The 19,602-nt window shown below is 37.0% G+C and overlaps 1 protein-coding gene across 2 annotated transcripts in view; it reads left to right on the plus strand.

The window, feature by feature from the left end:
- FOLH1B (folate hydrolase 1B) overlaps window positions 1-19,602 on the plus strand; it is a 66,682-nt gene that overhangs the window by 39,342 nt on the left and 7,738 nt on the right. For both annotated transcript variants that reach the window (XM_043876547.1, XM_043876556.1), the window contains exons 8-17: window positions 1,867-1,965; window positions 2,239-2,324; window positions 3,615-3,734; window positions 7,055-7,137; window positions 8,158-8,221; window positions 11,174-11,241; window positions 13,684-13,775; window positions 16,183-16,273; window positions 18,603-18,867; window positions 19,133-19,214. In XM_043876547.1, coding sequence (XP_043732482.1) covers window positions 1,867-1,965; window positions 2,239-2,324; window positions 3,615-3,734; window positions 7,055-7,137; window positions 8,158-8,221; window positions 11,174-11,241; window positions 13,684-13,775; window positions 16,183-16,273; window positions 18,603-18,867; window positions 19,133-19,214 — 1,050 coding nt within the window. The remainder of the gene's footprint in view (window positions 1-1,866; window positions 1,966-2,238; window positions 2,325-3,614; window positions 3,735-7,054; window positions 7,138-8,157; window positions 8,222-11,173; window positions 11,242-13,683; window positions 13,776-16,182; window positions 16,274-18,602; window positions 18,868-19,132; window positions 19,215-19,602) is intronic.

Genomic DNA, 19,602 nt, shown 5'->3' on the forward strand with positions numbered 1-19,602 from the left:
GCTGTGCTATAACTGTGTTACTACAGGAATTACTTGATGAAAAAAATTACCAAATGTGTTTAAGTCAGCTTTAGTAAGTCATTTTGTAAATGCAGTCATTAATAGCATAACTTCTATGGAAGTATATTTTACACTCAAGACACAGTGATTAAAAGTGAATTTGGAAAGTACAACATAATTTTTGGAAGGAGGCAATGATCTGCATGTACGAAAGCAATAAGATAGTTTGCATTTCTCCATCCGTGTCCATACTTTGTAAGGGCTTCCCTGGTGGACAGTAAAAAATCTAAGTCAGACACAACTGAGCCACTAACACTATTTTATACTTTGTAAGGTATAATGAAACACTATACATGATTAGAATTTCATCTTATTGAAAATTTAAGAACATACACTTTGTGAATTTCACTGTGAAAATTTACTCCCTCTGCATAATTAAGGAATGTGATACTTGTCCCTGATGGTCAATTTTCATATTCCCACAAATGGTTAGCAATGTAATACTATGTATTAATTAGAAAAGACAGTATTTTACAAATTAGATATATCATAAAATGAAAGTTTCTTAATAAATTTTTAAGAAGAAAAGACACAGAACATTATATAATGGAATAATATAATTCTCAGGAATGCTGAGAACTTTATAAAAAGTTGATGAAATTTGAGTTATAGTAAAATTTTAATTTATCTGAGTGGGATGTTCATATTCTTTTTTACTCTTTTATACTAAAGTAAATGTGATTATATGGCTTCTATTTGCCTCCCTGAGTAAATACCCAGATTATAATGACAGCAGCAACAATCATAATAAATACAATGACAATAGCATTAACATACATAAAGTACTAATTAGTTTCTAGCACTTACTCTGTGCTAAATGCTTTACATAGTTTTTATCAATTTGCTCATAAAACAACCAGATGAGTTAATATAGTGATAGCTTATTTTACAAATAAAGAAATCAAAGTTCAGAGAATTTGTAATATATTTGGGATCCAAATTCATGTCTGATGTAAAAGTCAACTTTGTTGTTGTTCAATTGCTCAGTCATGTCTAACTCTTTGCAACCCCATGGACTACAGTACACCAGGCTTCCCTGTCCTTACCTATCTCCTAGAGTTTGCTCAAAGGCATGTCCATTGAATTGATGATGCCGTCCAACCATCTCATCCTCTGTCGCCCTCTTCTCCTCCTGCCCTCAGTCTTTCCCAGCATCAGGGTCTTTTCCAATAAGTTGGCTCTTCCCATCAGGTAGCCAAAGTACTGGAGCTTCAGCTTTACCTTCCAATGAATATTCAGAGTTGATTTCCTTTAGGATTGACTGGCTTGATCTCCTTGCTGTCCGAGGAACTTTCAAGAGTCTTCTCCAGCACCACAGTTTAAAAGCATTAATTCTTTGCCGCTTAGCCTTCTTTATGGTCCAACTCTTAAAACCATACATGAGTACTGGAAAAACTGTAGCTTTGACTATGTGGACTTTGTTGGCAAAGTAATGTCTCTGCTTTTTAATATGCTGTCTAGGTTTGTCATAGCTTTTTTCCCAAGGAGCAGGCATCTTTTAATTTCACATCTGGTCACCATGGTGTAAGGGTTAAATGGTATATCCTATGCAAATCCTATCCTAGAAGCTATTATAAGCTGGCTTTCAAGAAAGCAAGTTCTGGGACTTCTCTGGCAGTCCAGTGGTTAAAACTTTGCCTTCTAGTGCAAGGAGCGCAGGTTTGATTCCTGGTCAGAGAATAAGATTCCCTATGCTGCACAGTGTGGCCAAACAAACAAGAAAAACAGAAAGCAAGTTCTTTGACATTTTAACTTATAACCTCAGAATTTTCCATCAGCTAGTAATATGTTTTTTATGTTCAACAGAAAAATGGGTGGATTAGCACCCCCAGATGACAGCTGGAAAGGAGGTCTTCAAGTGCCCTACAATGTTGGACCTGGATTTACTGGAAACTTTTCTGCACAGTTAAGAGATTATTTTTATTGTAACCCTCTTTAGGGGGAGGAAACCTTTTTTCAAAAAACAATTATAGAGGATGACTGGAAAGTAAAATCTGCTATCAGCAGGAGACATAACAACAGGTTGGAAAGGGTATTACACTTATATCCTCACAATTGGCCAATGTAATTCTTGCTTATGTGCATTTAGAAATATTCAAAACAGTGGAAGATTTAAAAAATGTGGGTGGCAAGCTTCTAACCAGTATTGTTAGCCTGTGTCCTCTATTTTTGTGTTAGAAAAGTCAAGATGCATATCCACTCCAGCAATAAAGTGGAGAGAATTTACAACGTGATTGGAACTCTCAGAGGGGCTGTGGAGCCAGGTAACTTAGTCGTCTGTTCAGCGCATGTGGATTGGGCAATGCTTTGGTGCCAGATACCACTCTGAGCTCTGGGAACATAGAGAGAACAAAGAGAGGCAACTCTTACTCCTAATGGAACTCGTGTAAACACAAAACAGATCCATAGGAGGCAGTTTTGCGTTGTGATGCATGTTGTGAATAAAGGTTGGGACGAGATTGGTCAGATGAGCAAGCTTGGTGAAAAACTATGCATGCTTCAGTTAAAGGAACAAGGGAGGAGGAGCAGGGAGAGATGGTTTCTAGGTGTTTAATCTGAGCATTTTTTCTCTTTAAAGAATTCCAGATTTCTTTACTGCATATTTTGCATGGAGAAATATCTGCATAATAATGATAAATAACTCTTACCAAGTTAGGATAACTTCAAGTTAATGAATCCCATACATGGATTCATTTTTTTACACTGAAATTGGTAAAATACATAGACATGTGATTTTCATATGATTTCAGATAACCTGCTCAGTGATACATTTGAAAATAATCTTACTTTATTACGTTTTGATTCCTTAGGACCTATGAATTTGTAACCAAAATAGAATTAAACTGCATGTCTTTCACACAAGCAGCCAGTATTTTCTTTCAGGGATAAAGAATATTGATATGCCTTCCAGTGAGCACTAAGTGATATGCAACTATTTATTGAACCTCACTGAGTACATATTTTGTGCCAGCTCCAGGCTAGGCTTTGGGGATGGAGGGATTTTTATAAACGACCCAGATCGGGGAAAAGGAGCCCCCTACATTTAAGTGTGGTAAATGCTTTATCAACATGAAAAGACTGCCCTGAAAGTAGGGTAATGGTGTGATTCCCTCTCCCTGTAGAAATGGGAGAAGATTATAGAGAGGTAGAATCTTTGAGCTGTACCTTAAAAACTAAGTAGAAAGAGTAGAAAGTGGAGAACTCATTACGTGGCCACTCTGTTCTTTTACTCTGAAAATACTGGAAACCATCTAAATCGGTAAAAGAGGAATAACAGAGAATTATATAAAGAGGTGGAAAAGGCTACTTTTATATTCACTTATCATTACTTACATAGTTATAATTACTATAATTCATTGAAGTATTTACCTTTGCCTATGGCATGTATATTTTCTTCATGCATCACATGCAGAATAGTGATATATTTGTGTAAATCTTTAGGAATGTTGCTATCTTGAGTCCTTAGTGCCTTGTGTTAGATGCTGGTGAATCATTTGCAGTTTGCTCTGTTCTTGGCCTGGATTGGCAAGTAATTTTGCAATGATGCTTTCTAGACAGATATGTCATTCTTGGAGGTCACCGTGACTCATGGGTGTTTGGTGGCATTGACCCTCAGAGTGGAGCAGCTGTCGTTCATGAAATTGTCAGGAGTTTTGGAAAGCTGAAAATTGAAGGTAATGTAAGCAAAAAGTAAAAAGACCATTTTTTCTGAATCTCAGTTTGGTCTTCAGTAAAGTGAGTGTAAAATCACAACCTCAGTGGTTTGTGTGCAACAGCAGAGAGGCTGCATGCAAATTAAATCATAGTAGTAGCATACGATATGTAGTAGTGGCTAGGAGCAGAGTAGCTTTCAGTAATTAGCAGCTACATTACTTGTATTCAGTTGCTCAGCTGTGTCTGACTCTTTGCAACCCCATGGACTGTAGCCCACCAGGCTTCTCTGTCCGTGGGATTCTCCAGGCAAGAATACTGGAGTGGGTTGCCGTATCCTCCTCCAGGGGATTTTCCCAACCCAGGGATCGAACCTGCATCTCCTGCATTAGAGGTGGATTCTTTACCAACTGTGCCACCTTATGTTGATTAATAATATTGTTTATTTCTTTATATATTTATTTTTAATAATTCATTTATATATAATATTCACATTATTTATATTTCGATACTAAATTATAATCTGAAATAAAGGAATTATACTGTTCATGGTTTCTTTTGGCAGCAAAGAAGATGGAAATGGGTTTCTTCCCTGCAGAATAGACACCAGAATTAGGTTATAAGCCATTGTGTCCTGGTCTGAGAAATGTGAACAGGAGTTCCTTGGGCTCTTCCAAGCCTCAGGTCTCAGGTCAAGGGCTCTAAGTGATTGAGGAGATGAAAGCTTAGTCAGAAAAATGCTGGTCTTCTTGCTTAATAGGATGCTGTCAAAAGTTTCATATGTGCATTCTCACAGTCCAGCTTTGGTTTCTACCATGGACTTTCAGATTTTGCTGTACTGTTAGACTGACCATTACTTCTGTCATTTTAGAACCTTTTTATGAAACCAAAATAAAATTCAGTTCAAATGGTTGTTTTTTAAAATGAACATTGCACACTGAGAAGAGACGTCCTACTTTGTTTACTGCTCCTGCAAACAAGGTGTCTGGGCTGGAAATGTGATCGTAATTTTCCTTTGTTTTTTTTACCAACAATGAAAATAGTAAAAATATGTTTAGTAAAAATATGTTTGCATGATACCTACTTTCTCAGAGAAACAATGTTATTATATGTGCTATCTGTTTTGAACTCATAGCACCAGGGAGATGTTTACCTAGTTATTTCGATTTACAAATATATTAACTGATGGACTTCCCTGGCAATCTAGTGATTAAGACTCCACGCTTCCAGTGCAGGGGGCACAGATTCGATTCCTGGTTGGAAAGATCCCACATGCTGTGAAGTGTGGCCAAAAACAAAGAAAAAGCAAAAATACATTAAGTGAAGTGTTTAGGGTTCAATAATTCACCCAAGCTTGTGTAGTGGGTGTGTGACAGAGTCTGGGATTGAAATTCAGATTTCTGGCTCCCAGTCCAAAAAACCGTGACATCTCTCTTTGAAATTAAATCTAAGGGTGCTCTATTCTTTTAACCATACAGTTTTCTTATTCTTTAAGAAAACAGAATTATGGAAACTAGAATTTACATAGTTTGTAAATTAGGTTGTATTTAATATTATTACAAAAAGTTTCATTATTTTGCAAGAAGGATCCCTGTGGTAAATATAAAACATGACTATGACAGTTACAGAATGTGCCTACAGACTGCAGTGATGAGGAATAATAATTAATCAGGGATTTGAGTAATAACTATTAATACACTTAACAGAAATGAAGCACTTGACTCAATAGCCAGAGGGGTATTCAGTCTTAATAAGCACAAATGAAATATGTACTCAAACAAGGAGAACTTATACTGTTTGGAGCACTTGTTCAGTGTTGTCTTTATAACTGTTATGCCATTTAATCCTCCCAACAGTCAAAGAATATCTTTATCTTTGCTCTGCTCTTCCCGGTATACAGATGCTGAAACAGGGATTTAGCAAGTTTGAGTAACATTCCCTTGGTCCTACTGCTAGTAAGGGGAAGAACCAGGGCTTGAATTAAGATATCTTTAACTCCAGGGTTGGTGTTTATAACTCCAAGCCACATGACCTTCCTACTGAATGGTGTACTTTTCAGCAGCAGCAGACCCTGTCGTTGCGAACGGACCTTCTGTTGACTAATTCTGGCAAAGAATGGTGTGAAGTCACACAGCCAACTGATACTGAACCATTGTTTGTGTGATGCCAGTGCAGCTTGGGAGGGTTGTAAAGGGTTTTCTCTCAGTTCTATTGGCTGGAAGAGCGTAGTCTACATCTAGCACTTTCTTTCACTCCAGGCAGCTGCAGACCACAGATGGCTTCCTATTCTTAGCCAGTCATCATTGTAAACCTATTAGAATGTTTTATGAATTCATAGAATATTTTTTAAAAATTATTTATTTAAATTTATTTATTTTTAATTGAAGCATAATCACAATATTGCTTTGGTTTCTGCCATATATCAACACGAATCACCCATTTGTATACATATGTCCCCTCCCTCGTGAGCCTCCCTCCCACCTCCCATCCCATCCCATCCCTCTAGGTTGTCACAGAGCACCTGTTTGAGTTCCCTGGATCTCATAGAATTTTTACCATGTCTATATTTCCCCCCCTTCCCTTCAATACAAATGCTCTACTTTGTATTGACAGATCAGCTTTAAAATCATTGAGAAGGAAATTAAGATTATCACCATAATTCACCCTTCCTAAGCAACCAATGAATTTTTGCTGTTGTTATGCTGTTGGGCATGCTGATGGTCTTAGCTATATTATGCATTTTTCCAGCTTTTATCAGTTCAGTTCAGTTGATCAGTCGTGTCCAGCTCTTTGCAACCCTACAGACTGCAGCACGCCAGGCTTCCCTGTCCATCACCAACTCCCAGAGTTTATGCAAACTCATGCCCATTGAGTTGGTGATGCCATCCAACCATCTCATCCTCTGTCGTCCCCTTCTCCTCCCGTCTTCAGTCTTTCCCAGCATTAGGGTCTTTTCCAGTGAGTCGGTTCTTTGTATCAGGTGGCCAAAGTATTGGAGCTTCAGCTTCAGCATCAGTCCTTCCAATGAATATTCAGGACTGATTTCTTTTAGGATGAACTGATTGGATCTCCTTGCAGTCCAAGAGACTCAAGAGTCTTCTCCAACACCATAGTTCAAAAGCATCAATTCTTTGGTGCTCAGCTTTCTTTATGGTCCAACTCTCATATCCATACATGACTACTGGAAAAACCATAGCTTTGACTAGACGGAAATTTGTTGGCAAAGTATTGTCTCTGCTTTTTATTATGCTGTCTAGAACGGTCATAACTTTTCTTCCAAGGAGCAAGCATCTTTTAATTTCATGGCTGCAATCACCATCTTAGATATGCACATATATTTCAGGATGGAGGCCTCGAAGAACAATTCTGTTTGCGAGCTGGGATGCAGAAGAATTTGGTCTTTTTGGTTCCACTGAGTGGGCAGAGGTTAGTTTATAATTCAATGTAAGATAGATTTTCATAATAATAAAACAGATAATATTTAATTCACAAGAATGTAAGAATAATGTCAGTCCAGCAAGAAAATATTCAAACACTTTTTTCAAAAGTCTGAAACAACGTATTCATGTTCAAAAATCTTGTCAGCTTGTACTGTCTTCCTCATATCATAATGGCCTACTTTAAATCATGCTAAGAGTGAGATGGAAAATCTCACCACAGAATATTTATGAGGCTTCTTGCAAAGTAATTTTACCTGCACGCATTGTTGGCTGTGGGTAATAGAAGCATTGCTGGTAAAGTAAATATATGCAAAAATAACATTTATTACATTAACTTATAGTCATGATATAAATATTTACTTATCTCCTATTATCTTGAAATTATGAGAAGCCATGTGTACTTACATTTTCTTTGAAGTTTACCAAGAAAAGAAATGGTGTTCCTGTAAATGAAGATTTATGCTGGTGTCAAGAAGAGCTGAAATATTTTGATTTGCCTCTTTCATATTATTTTCTTCACTTACTTTCATGTTTTTTCACTTTATTTTTTATAAATAAAATGACACAGATAAATAAAAGGACACAGAAAATTGCTTGTTTTGGAGATTAAGAGTCCACTTCTAGCAAAAAAAAATCTTGCTACTCTTTGGCAGTGTTTTAAAATTGAAAACAAAGTTTTAAAGTTTTGACCAGTAGGTGGTACCATAACACAGGAGAACTTCGCTTCCAGGATTATGTGTGATTAAGAAATCAACTTTTCCGCTCATCATATTAAGAATGTGGACAGTTTCATCTCAAATTTTAGTCTTAAAAATGTTTTGCTTGTTATTTCTTGCCAAATTCTTTCAAACATTGAAAATCTTGAAAGTCGTATATGTCAAATTTGGGGTGAACTTGGGCCAACTTCATTCACAAACCATACAGTAAATGTATATGAGCATTTTTTTAAAGAAGGGAGTTATGACTATATGTTTGTTTATTCATTTATTTTATTTATTTATTATAGGAAAACTCCAGACTCCTTCAGGAGCGTGGTGTGGCCTATATCAATGCTGATTCTTCTATAGAAGGTGAATATCATCAGTTTCTTAGGAAAATATATATGATCTTGGTAGTATAGCAGTTTAGTTCATAAATCACGTGCTGACAAAGAATAGAAATCCGGTGACAGGTGGTGAGGGAATCTCCTGCGGGTTTGCTGTGCTCTGGGCAGCTCTGAGCTCGAGGATGCTAATTTGGACTCTATTGAAACAGCACCCTTTGATTTGTTTCATCTGGCGTATTACCGTATCTGTGGTAGGAATTCAGTGACTGTCTGTTAAATGAATAAATCAGTTATGAAACTAGAGATTTCTATAATTTTAGAGTGAGGTATCAAAAAGCTATGATTTATGTTTAACTCCTATCATTATCATATCATGCATACAAATTTTGAGGACAGATTAGTGGCTTCCAAGATTTCATCTTTCACCAAGATTTTTTTCTTCTAAATTTTTTTTCTTCAATTCAAACACTTACTAAGCACCTCTCTATGCAATGAGCTTTCCAAGGTTTCAAAAGCGTTAGGGGTTGATAAAGAACAATCTAATACTCGAGAGTTTAAGATTTAGTATGTGCTGTGCTGCGCTTAGTCGCTGAGTCCTGTCAAACTCTGTGACTCCATGGACTGCAACCCACCAGGCTCCTTTGTCTGTGGGGATTCTCCAGGTAAGAATACTGGAGTGGTTTGCCATGCCCTCATGCAGGGGATCTTTCCAACCCAGGGATCAAACCCAAGTCTCCTGCACTGCAGTCAGATTCTTTACCATCTGAGTCACCAGGGAAGCCCAGGATTTAGTATAGATGATAAAATAAATCAGTCTAGGATTCTGATATATGCAGGTACTCTCAGAAAGATATTAATGTACTGATCTTGGAATTCAGAGGACAGAATGATAGCAACTTCAGGAAAGGCTTGAGAAATGAGATAAGCATTGAAGACAGGACTTTTAGAATGGGTTTGTTTTGATAAACAGAGATTCAAATGAAGAGACAACCTCAGGTCAATTTCCAAGAAACCCAAACAGTCCGTTGTCACTCACTGCACCGTGATGATGGTTTAGATGCTAATTGTGTCCGACTCTTGCAACCCCATGGACTGTAGCCTGCCAGGTTCCTCTGTCCATGAGATTTTCCAGGCAAGAATACTGGAGTGGTTTGCTGTTTCCTTCATCAGGGGATCTTCCCGACTCAGGGATCGAACCCAGGTCGCCTGCACTGCAGGCAGACTCTTTACCGACCGAGCTCCCAGGAAAGCGGGTGTGAATCACACTACACCATAGCCCTGCTCATCTTTCTGTTCCTCGTCAGCCACTGTGACTGCTGTTCCCTATACTCAGATTGCTGTTCAGCACACCATCTGTTAATTCTTAGAGTCTCCTTAGGAATGCCATTTTTCCCCCCAGGAAACTATATCTTTGTAATACTCATCACTGCCATTATTAAGTAATTATTTGTTTTACAAACTGCCTCCCTTTCTAGACTATATTCTTCCACCAGGAACAGGTGGGATCATACTTCTTCATCCCTGGATTCTTAATGTCTCATTAAATAAATGTCATTTGCATGGGTGCAACAAATGAATGTATAAATGAATGAAGGGTGGACTATAGAATATGTTATTTAGTTTATTAGTAAGTCTGCCATGTCAAAAAGAGTCGGGACATTGCATATGATGGAGGCACATTGGCATTTACGTTTTCTTCTTTGTCCATGTATCTGAGCTGCGTTGTCTCCTAAGTTAGTGCATTTCGGTTATCTTCCCCTCCTTCCTCTGACTTTCCTTAGTTAGTGGCTCAGGGGTTGGGCTTATATCTGGCCCTGCTACTTCTTAATCATGTGACCTCAGGTTGTTGCCCTCTGTGTCAGTTTTCTCAGCTCGCAGTAGAGTTACTAAGATCACGTATCTCAATGGTGCTTGTAAGGGCAGAAGAAGTTAATAATTACAGAACTCCCAGAGTTGTCCCTTGCACAGAGTTAATGTTCAGAAACGTTAACTTGGATTATTATCATCCTTGTTTAAACCCTTAGGAAGATGAAATACCTTGTCACACAGAGTAAGTCTTCCAAACATATTCTTCAAAAGTAGAATAACGTTCTATTGCTGTTTCTTTAAGATTTTAATGCATGTTTTTAAATCTGTGGATTTTGCTGATCATGTCATTCTGAGTTAATGCTCTTTTGTTGTCTCCCGATCCTTTTTAGGATCAAAAGCAAATAACACCCCCATTAGTCTGTGATTGGAACACAGCTTTTCTCACTTTGTTATGTATTTAAAATTTTATTAACTGTTCCTTTCTCAAATAATATAGTAAATCATGTATTGGCTTTCTAATGTTAAGATGCAAAATTTACAAAGAAAAAATTTCTACTGAAACCATTCTGAAATAACTCTCTCTTCAAAGACACTACTATCCTGAGTTTGGGGTGCTTCTATCATGTTGACATTCATATATAAAATTTAGCTCAAAGTGCCAACAACGGCAAATGCTGTTAAATATAAACATTTACTTTAAATGTATTAAAGTAAAGCTTTAAATATAAATGTTTATTTGACACAGTAATCCTGTGAGGGAAGTACTTTTACCATCTCTGTTGTATAGAACATTTGCTTTGGCGGAGTAGAAGGTAAAGTTTTGGAAAGGTGAGAGGTGAGTGAAGATTAGATTGTTTCATGTGTTGCACCAAGGGTCAGGGTGAGGATGAATTTTATCCAGGGATGAATTGGAAAGTTCTGACCGGATTTGAATTCTATTTATTTATTTTTGGCTGCACCTCAGGGTTCGTGGGATCTTAGTTTCTGGTCTGAGATCAGATCCGTGCCTCCTGCGGTAGAAATGCAGTGTCCTAACCGTTGGACTGCCACGGAAGTCCCCAGTCAGATTTTAAAAGGGTCATTCTGGCTAAGGAGCTAGCAATGGTCTTTGAATGGAATAATAAAATAAAGTAATGAAATAGAAAACAATCTTCTCCTTGTCTTTCAGGAAACTACACTCTGAGAGTTGATTGTACCCCGCTTATGTACAGCTTGGTATATAACCTAACAAAGGAGGTAAAAATAATTACATGGAATTTTAAGTTCTATAAATGTTTTCCTGAGGTGGCATTTTTATGTTTATTATGTCGAACAACTGTTGTTTTATAACTTTTAATTTTCCACATAGCAAAGATCCACTCCTAGAAACGTCTTATAGATGGTGGGTACACACTGCCCTTTCTCCCCACACCCGTCTGAGGCAGTCTGTGGGGAGCACTGCGTATACCGTATCCGTTTGAAAATGAGAAAACAGAGCTCAAAAGGCATTAGCCAGTGAAGTCACACAGCTTATTCAGTAGCTGCGCCGTGACCGAGTCCTGTGGTTTAACTTCTCAGTTTTAAAACTGATGTTTACTCTTTAATATGATACCAGTTAATTCAGGACTCAAGAAAAGTTGGTATTTCTAACTGGCTGAGAAAGAGTAAGTAAATCACCGCATGCAGACTCCTGGGACAGAGCCTGGAGTACATGAATTGAATGTACTCAGTTCATGATTTCCTGCTGTGACTTTCAGTCCACTGAGCTAAAGTTGCCTTATTTCTTCTGACAGCAGCACAAGATACTGAACCTGGTAGTGTCTGGATTCCTGCAGGACTGACAGGCAGCTCTTCATTTTAGTTCTGCCCCATAAAGCCTCTGGTCCTAGAGTTAGTCATAATGAATGAGCTTTTGCATGGTAGATTTTTGTTTTTACTGCTATTTACCTGCTTTGAACAGAAAAAGAAAAAAAAAAAAAAACCTTGGTTATTTAACAAAGAGCTAACGCTACCCACTCCAGTACTCTTGCCTGGAAAATTCCATGGATGGAGGAGCCTGGTGGGTTATAGTCCATGGGTTCACAAAGAGTCGGACACGACTGAGCGACTTCACTTAACGGAATTACCAACTGAAATGTATTTACTAAGAAAAATATTTGTTTCCCTGAAGTAGGGATTTTATATAGACCCTAAACGTATGGTTAAGCTTTGGTTTAACAAGCATGGAATTTAATTTATTGACATCTCCAGTAGAAGTGGAAAAGTTTAATTTGGCATTAATCTATTCATATGTTGCTTAAGAGTTCCTTCAGGATCTGCAGTTTTTAATCAATTCCTGTGATGTGTTTACAAAGTTAAATACTGGGAACATTGCATCTCAGAAAATTCCCACCATTTATGGAATTTAAAGTCAATGCTAAGGAAGCTTGGCAGTTATATTTGCTTACCAGGTGGATTGGTGGTTCTCTGTGACAAATGCAAAAACACTACTTCTAGGTTAGGTTTGAAATTATATGATACTTGGTAATTTTGGATTTTTAAAAATTATGTTTTGTTTGTTTTGAGAAGATGATTTGCAGCATTTCAAATTTTAGTGATAAACTAAGCAATCTAGTAATATATTTCTATGTTATTAAAAATTCATATTTCCTAAAATAAATCAAATATTTCTGCCATTTGTAGCAAAAAGTTTTGGGTAAATTTATAAGCTTGAGTGAAGTTATTTTGTTGCTTTACATACTGACATTTTACCTCATGCTTGTGTAAATTTAATTGTGTTCGCATTGACCATTGCACATCCCTGTATTATAGAGCCTAGCACATGAAATCTACACTTTTATTTACAGTTCCCACTAGTAGATGATATGTAACGTGTGTTATTACACTTTGTATTGCTAGCATCTACAAAAAGTCTTCCACAGCATAAGTAGTCTATAAATGTTTTTGAGTTTCATCTGTTAAAAAAAAATAGACCATAGGACTTTTATTAAATACAAAATAAAAACTTTTTATACCATATGTCAGTCAATTAACAATAGTAGTGGAATATTAATTACAATTTAGTGTGCTAAATGTTTTGGCATAATATTTAATGCTCTGAAACTCACATTCAGCAGTAGGGCATATTTTACTCCCTTGGTTTTCTTATCTGTAAAATCTAAAAATTCGTTAAAAGCCCTGTGTTTAGTATAAATACAGTTTACACTCAACTAAGTGAAATATTATTGCATTTATTTTCTTATGTATTATTTAATGACTTTGACAACCTTGTTGGCACAAAGCAATATTAAAACAAAACAAAAGTCTTCCCTTAACCAGCTTGTTCCTTTTCATTTTTTTTTAAGAGGAGAAGGAATGGATCTTTGAAAGTAGCCTCCTTTAATTCAGAAGAATAGATTGAAAAAATCTTATAATATGACCATTCATCTGAATTTAATGGCTTGGTAATAATTTGGTGTACCCTTTCTTTCCATACACTCCATGTATTTTTTTTATAATAGGTGTATTATATATAGTAGCATTTTCCCATATCATCAGAAACTCAGTGCTGTAATTCTTAATGACTGCTAATGTATGAATTGCTTTTCATATTTTCCTTAATATGATTTAACTACTCATTCCCTGGTTAAAAGATATTTAGATTTTGAAACATCTGATTTATAAGTATACTCTCTTTTTTTCCCTGTTTAACTCATGTAGCTCCGAAGTCCTGATGAAGGTTTTGAAGGCAAGTCTCTTTTTGAGAGCTGGAATGAAAAAAGTCCTTCCCCTGAATTCAGTGACTTGCCAAGGTAAACAAACAGAACTCTGTATGGAATTTAGTAAGGAATTATGTCAAAAATAAAGGATAGCTTCTTTTAATAAATAATAAAAGTTTAAAATTCTCTAACATCTGATAAAGATTAAGCAATGCTTAGGTTCACAAATAAAATTGTTACCTGAAAACTGGGTTTGCCTCTCAGGGGGTGTAGAGCCAAAAGACACAACCAAGTCAAAGAACTGGAGATGGAAGGATGAATTATTTGCAGCAAGTTTGGAAAACATTGGGTGTGCTTAGTCAGTCCTGTATGACTCTTTGTGACCCACTGTGGGTGTAGCCCACCAGGCTTCTTTGTCCATGGGATTTCCCAGACAAGAATATTAGAGTGGGTTGCTGTTTCCTTCTCCAGGGGATTTTCCCAGCCCAGGGATCAAATCTGCGTCTCCTGTGTCTCCTGTATTACAGGCAGATTCTTTACCTGCTGAGTCATCATGGTAGCCTGGAAAACACTGGGGATCTTTCCCAAAGCAATGTCTCCCTGAACAGTAAAATCATAGGTGTTTTAAGCTAAGAGTACATGCATATTCATAAAGAGGCTTGAGCAGAGTATAATTCGTAATAAAATTGGGACAAAATCTGAAAAAGTCCAAACTTTAGTTGACTGAGTGAAGAAAAGGTTAACCTCATCATTCCCAGCTGATCTGGTGGTTGAGCACACATAGGGGTTTACGTTCTGCAGAACAGCTCAGGAATGTTCTTTAGGCTAATATTTACCATTGTAACTGAGCTGAAAGTCTTTACAACGGGCTTATTCTCTTTGCTGTTGTTACTTCTCTTGCCTAAGGCATTTGTTCCTAAATTTTCTTGTTGCCTTAAAATCATTTATTACTGAGACCTGTTCAGGGATAAGCATTGTGACCAGGGCTTTATCACAAAATGGCTTAGATCAAAAGTGAGTTGCCCTATGTCAAGAAAGCCAAACCTAGTTCTCTTTTTCTAGGGACCCCCGACCCTGTCTGCTTACAAAATATTGGTATGTGTTTTGAAATTAAATCTGTAGGCCATCAAAATGTGATTCTCTTTTGAATAGATTATGCACATGGTGCCTAAGTCTGTCCTCTTGCTGCTTAATAAGTTTACTTTTTTCTGAACATCATGCAATATTTTGGTTACTCTGAGAAGAATATAGGCATCATATCAGGTTTAGCCATATCTTCACAAGCAAGGGATGAGGAATAAATATCTCAGTAGTTTGAGATTAAGATAACAGTATGAATAATTTAAATTTTTAAGGATAGGATTTAAATCTGAGTTATCTGAAAATTTTCTGATTCTTTTAACTGTATCATGTACAACAAATATAGATAATAAAATAAGTCAGTGGAGGAAAATACTTTCCAACTTCAAGAATCTTGTTTTTTTTTAAATAGTGAAATACAATTGTGATTCATAGTAAGTGCGCATTTGGTCTTCTTGATTCTCTTAAAGAGCTCCTAAAATCCCTGGAATTTTCTAAGAGGTGAGAGGGACAAAGGTATCTTTTGTTTTGTTAGTGAGGTAACATGGACCCATACCTAAAGTGGGGACTGGTTGCCGGGAGAACCAATCAAGTGATTTGAGGGTTGTAACTCTCAATCTGGCCCGCAACCTCTCTGGAAGGGAGGCAGCCTGAGGTTGACTCAGTCACCAATGTCCAATAACTTAACTGATTATGACCATGTCCTGAGGTTTTCATAAAGCCTCAAAACTCTAGAGTTTGGGGGAGTTTCCTGGCTGGTGAACATGTGGAGGTGCTGGAAGAGTGGTGAGCCTGGACAGGGTTGGGAGTTCTGACCCCTTTCCCATACCTCATCCTATGCATCTCTGGCATCTGGCTGTTCTTGAGTTATAATTTTAAACTATGAATTGGTGATCTAGTAAGTAAATGCTTCTCTGGGTTCTGTGAGCCGCTCTGGCCAATCCAAGGAGGGGCTTGTGGAACCCTGCTATCTGTAGCAGTTGGTCAGGAGCACGGGAGTCTGAGTGGGAGGGGAGGGACAATCTCTGGTGGTAAGCCCTTCATGTCCGGGACCTGACACTACCTCCAGGTGGGCAGTGTCAGAACTGAGTTGAATTGTAGAACACCCAGCTGGTGTCCTGGAGAATTATGCGCTGTCGGTGTGGGAAACCCTCCCCTCCCCACATAAACAGGTTGGAATTGGGTCCAGAAACTCAAAAGAACAATGATCACCCCTCCCCAAAATAGTCTTATGGAAGTAGATATGTTGTGATAAAAAATGACATTCCCCCCTCCCTTTTTTTTTTTTTTTGCTGCTTCTCTAAAGGCAATATATCTAAAAATTGTGTTTATAGTATTGAGTGGAGATTTAGTTTAATTCATTTTGATCCGTATTCAGTGAAGAAGTTACTCAAATAATCCTGTATTTTATCTCTAAAAGGATTAGCAAATTAGGATCTGGAAATGATTTTGAAGTGTTCTTCCAAAGACTTGGAATTGCTTCAGGCAGAGCAAGGTATACTAAAGATTGGGTAAGTCTATTAATAATTTCTTCAGGATTACTTATGAATATATTTTAGCTAAACAAATAATTCTGGATCAATAAAAGTGACTTAAGCACCATGCTCGCTCCATCCCTGATTTTGTTCAGCAACTTAGAATTCTTCCCATGTTTAATTGGTTTCTTCTGATGTCTGTCTGCATGTTTGTAATCATATACTTCTGCTATTTCTTTCTTTTTCAGTTTTAGGTATTATCCATTTACTTTTCTCTAGGGAAGCTAGGCGTTCAGTTCTCTTATGTCACTTCCTCTCCCAACCCCCAAATACTTTCCTTCATGGCATTGTTTTCAATATCTTATTTGTGTTGTGCTTGTTGATTAGAAGACATTTTTTTTTCCTCCATGTATCTACAAACTTTTAGCATATTCAGACTCATCAGGTGATCTGGCAGAGTTCATTTTCCCTGTTGGGGTTCTTCTGCTCCTCTGGGTTCTCTGGTTATTCTTTCTGCCTGTGGCACAGTTTTTGCCTAAATTTTAAAAGAAAGCTGAGAACATCTTCATTTCACTCATACTTTGGATTTTCTGTTTCCCAGATTTTATGTCTTCCTTTTTCTTATTTACTCACCATTTTTTTTTCTGAATCACGTCTTTCAGGCACTTCTTGAAAAGAGTGAACAAAAGCTAAATACCTTGCATGCCTATTATACTACACAGAAGTCTTCAATAATTTGACTGGGAAGCAAAGTTTTGTTGCAAATTCTGTACCCTTAGAATTTTGATCTTATTGCTTTATTGTCTCCCAGCCTGTTGAGAGATGTTATTTGTTCCCTGATCTGTTGTTTCTTGCTTTTTATTTTTAAAGGAAAATTTTAGTATCTACTCTTTATGACTGTGTTGTCCTTGGTGAACAAATGCATATTATGTCATATTTTAATATGCTGAACTGGGTACAAGTTATACCCTTTGTTCTGGAAACCTATGGTTGTAGTTGGAGGAAATGTTTTTTTCTTTGATTATTCCCTCTTTTCTCTTTCTCAAACTATTATGAATTTGTTTAGCCTCTGGGGGATTCTTTTCCAGTGCCTTTATCTGTTCTCTTGCATTCCTATCTGCGTCTTTTTTTACATTCAGCAATGTTTTCTTCAACTCTGCCATTCATTTATTCCTTTTTATTAAGTTTCCCTCCATTCCCTGTAGTACCTCCTTACTCTGACATGATTTTATTCTAGTTTGCAGGCTGGATCTATAGCTTTCAAGTTAAAAGTTGTCTTCAAATGCCTGGCCGTCTTTGGCAGTCTGTCTTATTTGGGAGTGAGGCTAGAGAAAGCTCATATGCGGGGGTGATGCCTGTTGAAGGGGAAGCTTCACAACAGAAGGACTGAGAGTGCCTGTTCTGGTTGCTTCTTTGGGAGAGAGCTAACACTGAGGATCTGTAGTCTTTTGTCTTGGGTTGGTTATTCTGCCCAGAGAGAAAATCTCTCACCATTGGGGTTGGTGGTGAAGGTAGATGTTAATATCATCTGCATTTTCTTATGAGGAAACTGCAGCCAGGAAAGGTTGGTAAACTCTGGGGTTAATAAACTCCTGGAGTTATTTGGGGTAGTAAGTTCTGAAGCCTGGATTCAGACTCTGGCAGGCTAATTCCTGAGTCCCACTCTCAACATACCTCTATGTAAAGTGTTCTATGATATCAGTAAAAAAAGAAAAAAAAAAAAGCAAGCATCCTTAAAAAATGGGCGAAAGGCATAAATCAGCAACTCAGAATTTGAAAAGTTGTTCCCTCTTGCCTTTTGTGTATGTTCTTATATTCTTATAATGGTCTGAGCATTACTTGTCTCTTTAGTGAGATTTCAGATCTATTACTGAACCCTCACTGTTTAGACTCTCACTCAGCACACTGCTTGTCAGAAAATTACCCATTCATGGAATTTCAGTCAGTAAACAATTTGCACCATTGCTCTATATAATATATCATGCTTATTTTCTTGCTTCTAACAATTCTCTGTCTTCTTAAATTATTTTCACACAAATGCAGCATTATCTTGTCTTTATTTGAGGAAGATTTTTACATCTCCTGTTAAAGGCAAGAATCTTAGGTTTCTTCCAAGATCATTTTTACAGTATTGTTTATGTTATATACACATACTTTTTTACTAGTGAAAACCTGGGGCAGGTTTTAATAATACAATAATAAACATTTAGTAAGTGGCTTATTGAAGTACTTAGATACTTCCTTTATTCATTACTGACAAAAACAGTCTTACTAATACTAACAGTAACTGTGATACTATGCATTTTATATAAATTATCTTACAAGGGATACATTTTGGATTTCTTTGCATTTTTTTTTTTTGTAGGAAACAAGCAAATTCAGCAGCTATCCTCTGTATCATAGTATCTATGAAACGTATGAATTAGTGGAAAAATTTTACGATCCAGCGTTTAAGTATCACCTCGCTGTGGCCCAGGTTCGAGGTGGAATCATCTTCGAAATAGCCAATTCCATAGTGCTGCCCTTCGACTGTAGAGACTATGCTGTTGTTTTAAGAAAGTACGCCGATAAAATCTACAATATTTCAATGAAGCATCCACAAGAAATGAAAACATACAGTGTGTCATTTGGTATGCTAGCTTTCCTCTTTCAAAACTCTATCTGTAATCTCTAAAATGTAATGACTTACCTCAGGTCCATTTATTATTTATTGCTATTGCGCATGATCAAATATTTTATGCATATAAATGTTCCCTCTGTCTCACTGATGCCTATCTTGCAATATACAAAATATAAATACCTTGTTACAGACAAAAGGGAACAGCTTCCTGTATGGTTCCCCTTGTTTAAACTATAGAGCAATGCCGTTTCATTAGGTTCTAATTTCTCTTTTAGATTCACTCTTTTCTGCAGTGAAGAATTTTACAGAGATTGCTTCTAATTTCAGTGAGAGACTCCAAGACTTGGATAAAAACAAGTATGTTCTGCATATATACAGAGAGATAGATAGATATGCTATGCATGCACTGTATATAATAAAAAAGAAATACTAGTTGACGTCTTGTTGTTGAACTATCTTTGGAAAGTGTTTTTCTGCTTTCTTTCTATTCTAACACACCCTATATAGAGCTGCCTTATCTCTTAAAGATGTATTTTTGACATTTAGATGACATATGTGCTGTTGAGAAATGCTGGTGCCTCCATTACTATGAACTCTGAGTAGTTGTAACAACATTTCCACCTTAACGTTGAAGGGTCCATATTTCAACCAAACTCTTCTTCCCCCAAAACACACCTTCTTCTTCCCTCTTCTTAATGTCACTACTCCCACAAACACTTCATAATCTCCACTGCCACCTGGAAAA

The sequence above is a fragment of the Cervus elaphus genome, chromosome 2, assembly GCF_910594005.1.
Source record: "Cervus elaphus chromosome 2, mCerEla1.1, whole genome shotgun sequence".
Lineage (NCBI taxonomy): Eukaryota > Metazoa > Chordata > Mammalia > Artiodactyla > Cervidae > Cervus > Cervus elaphus.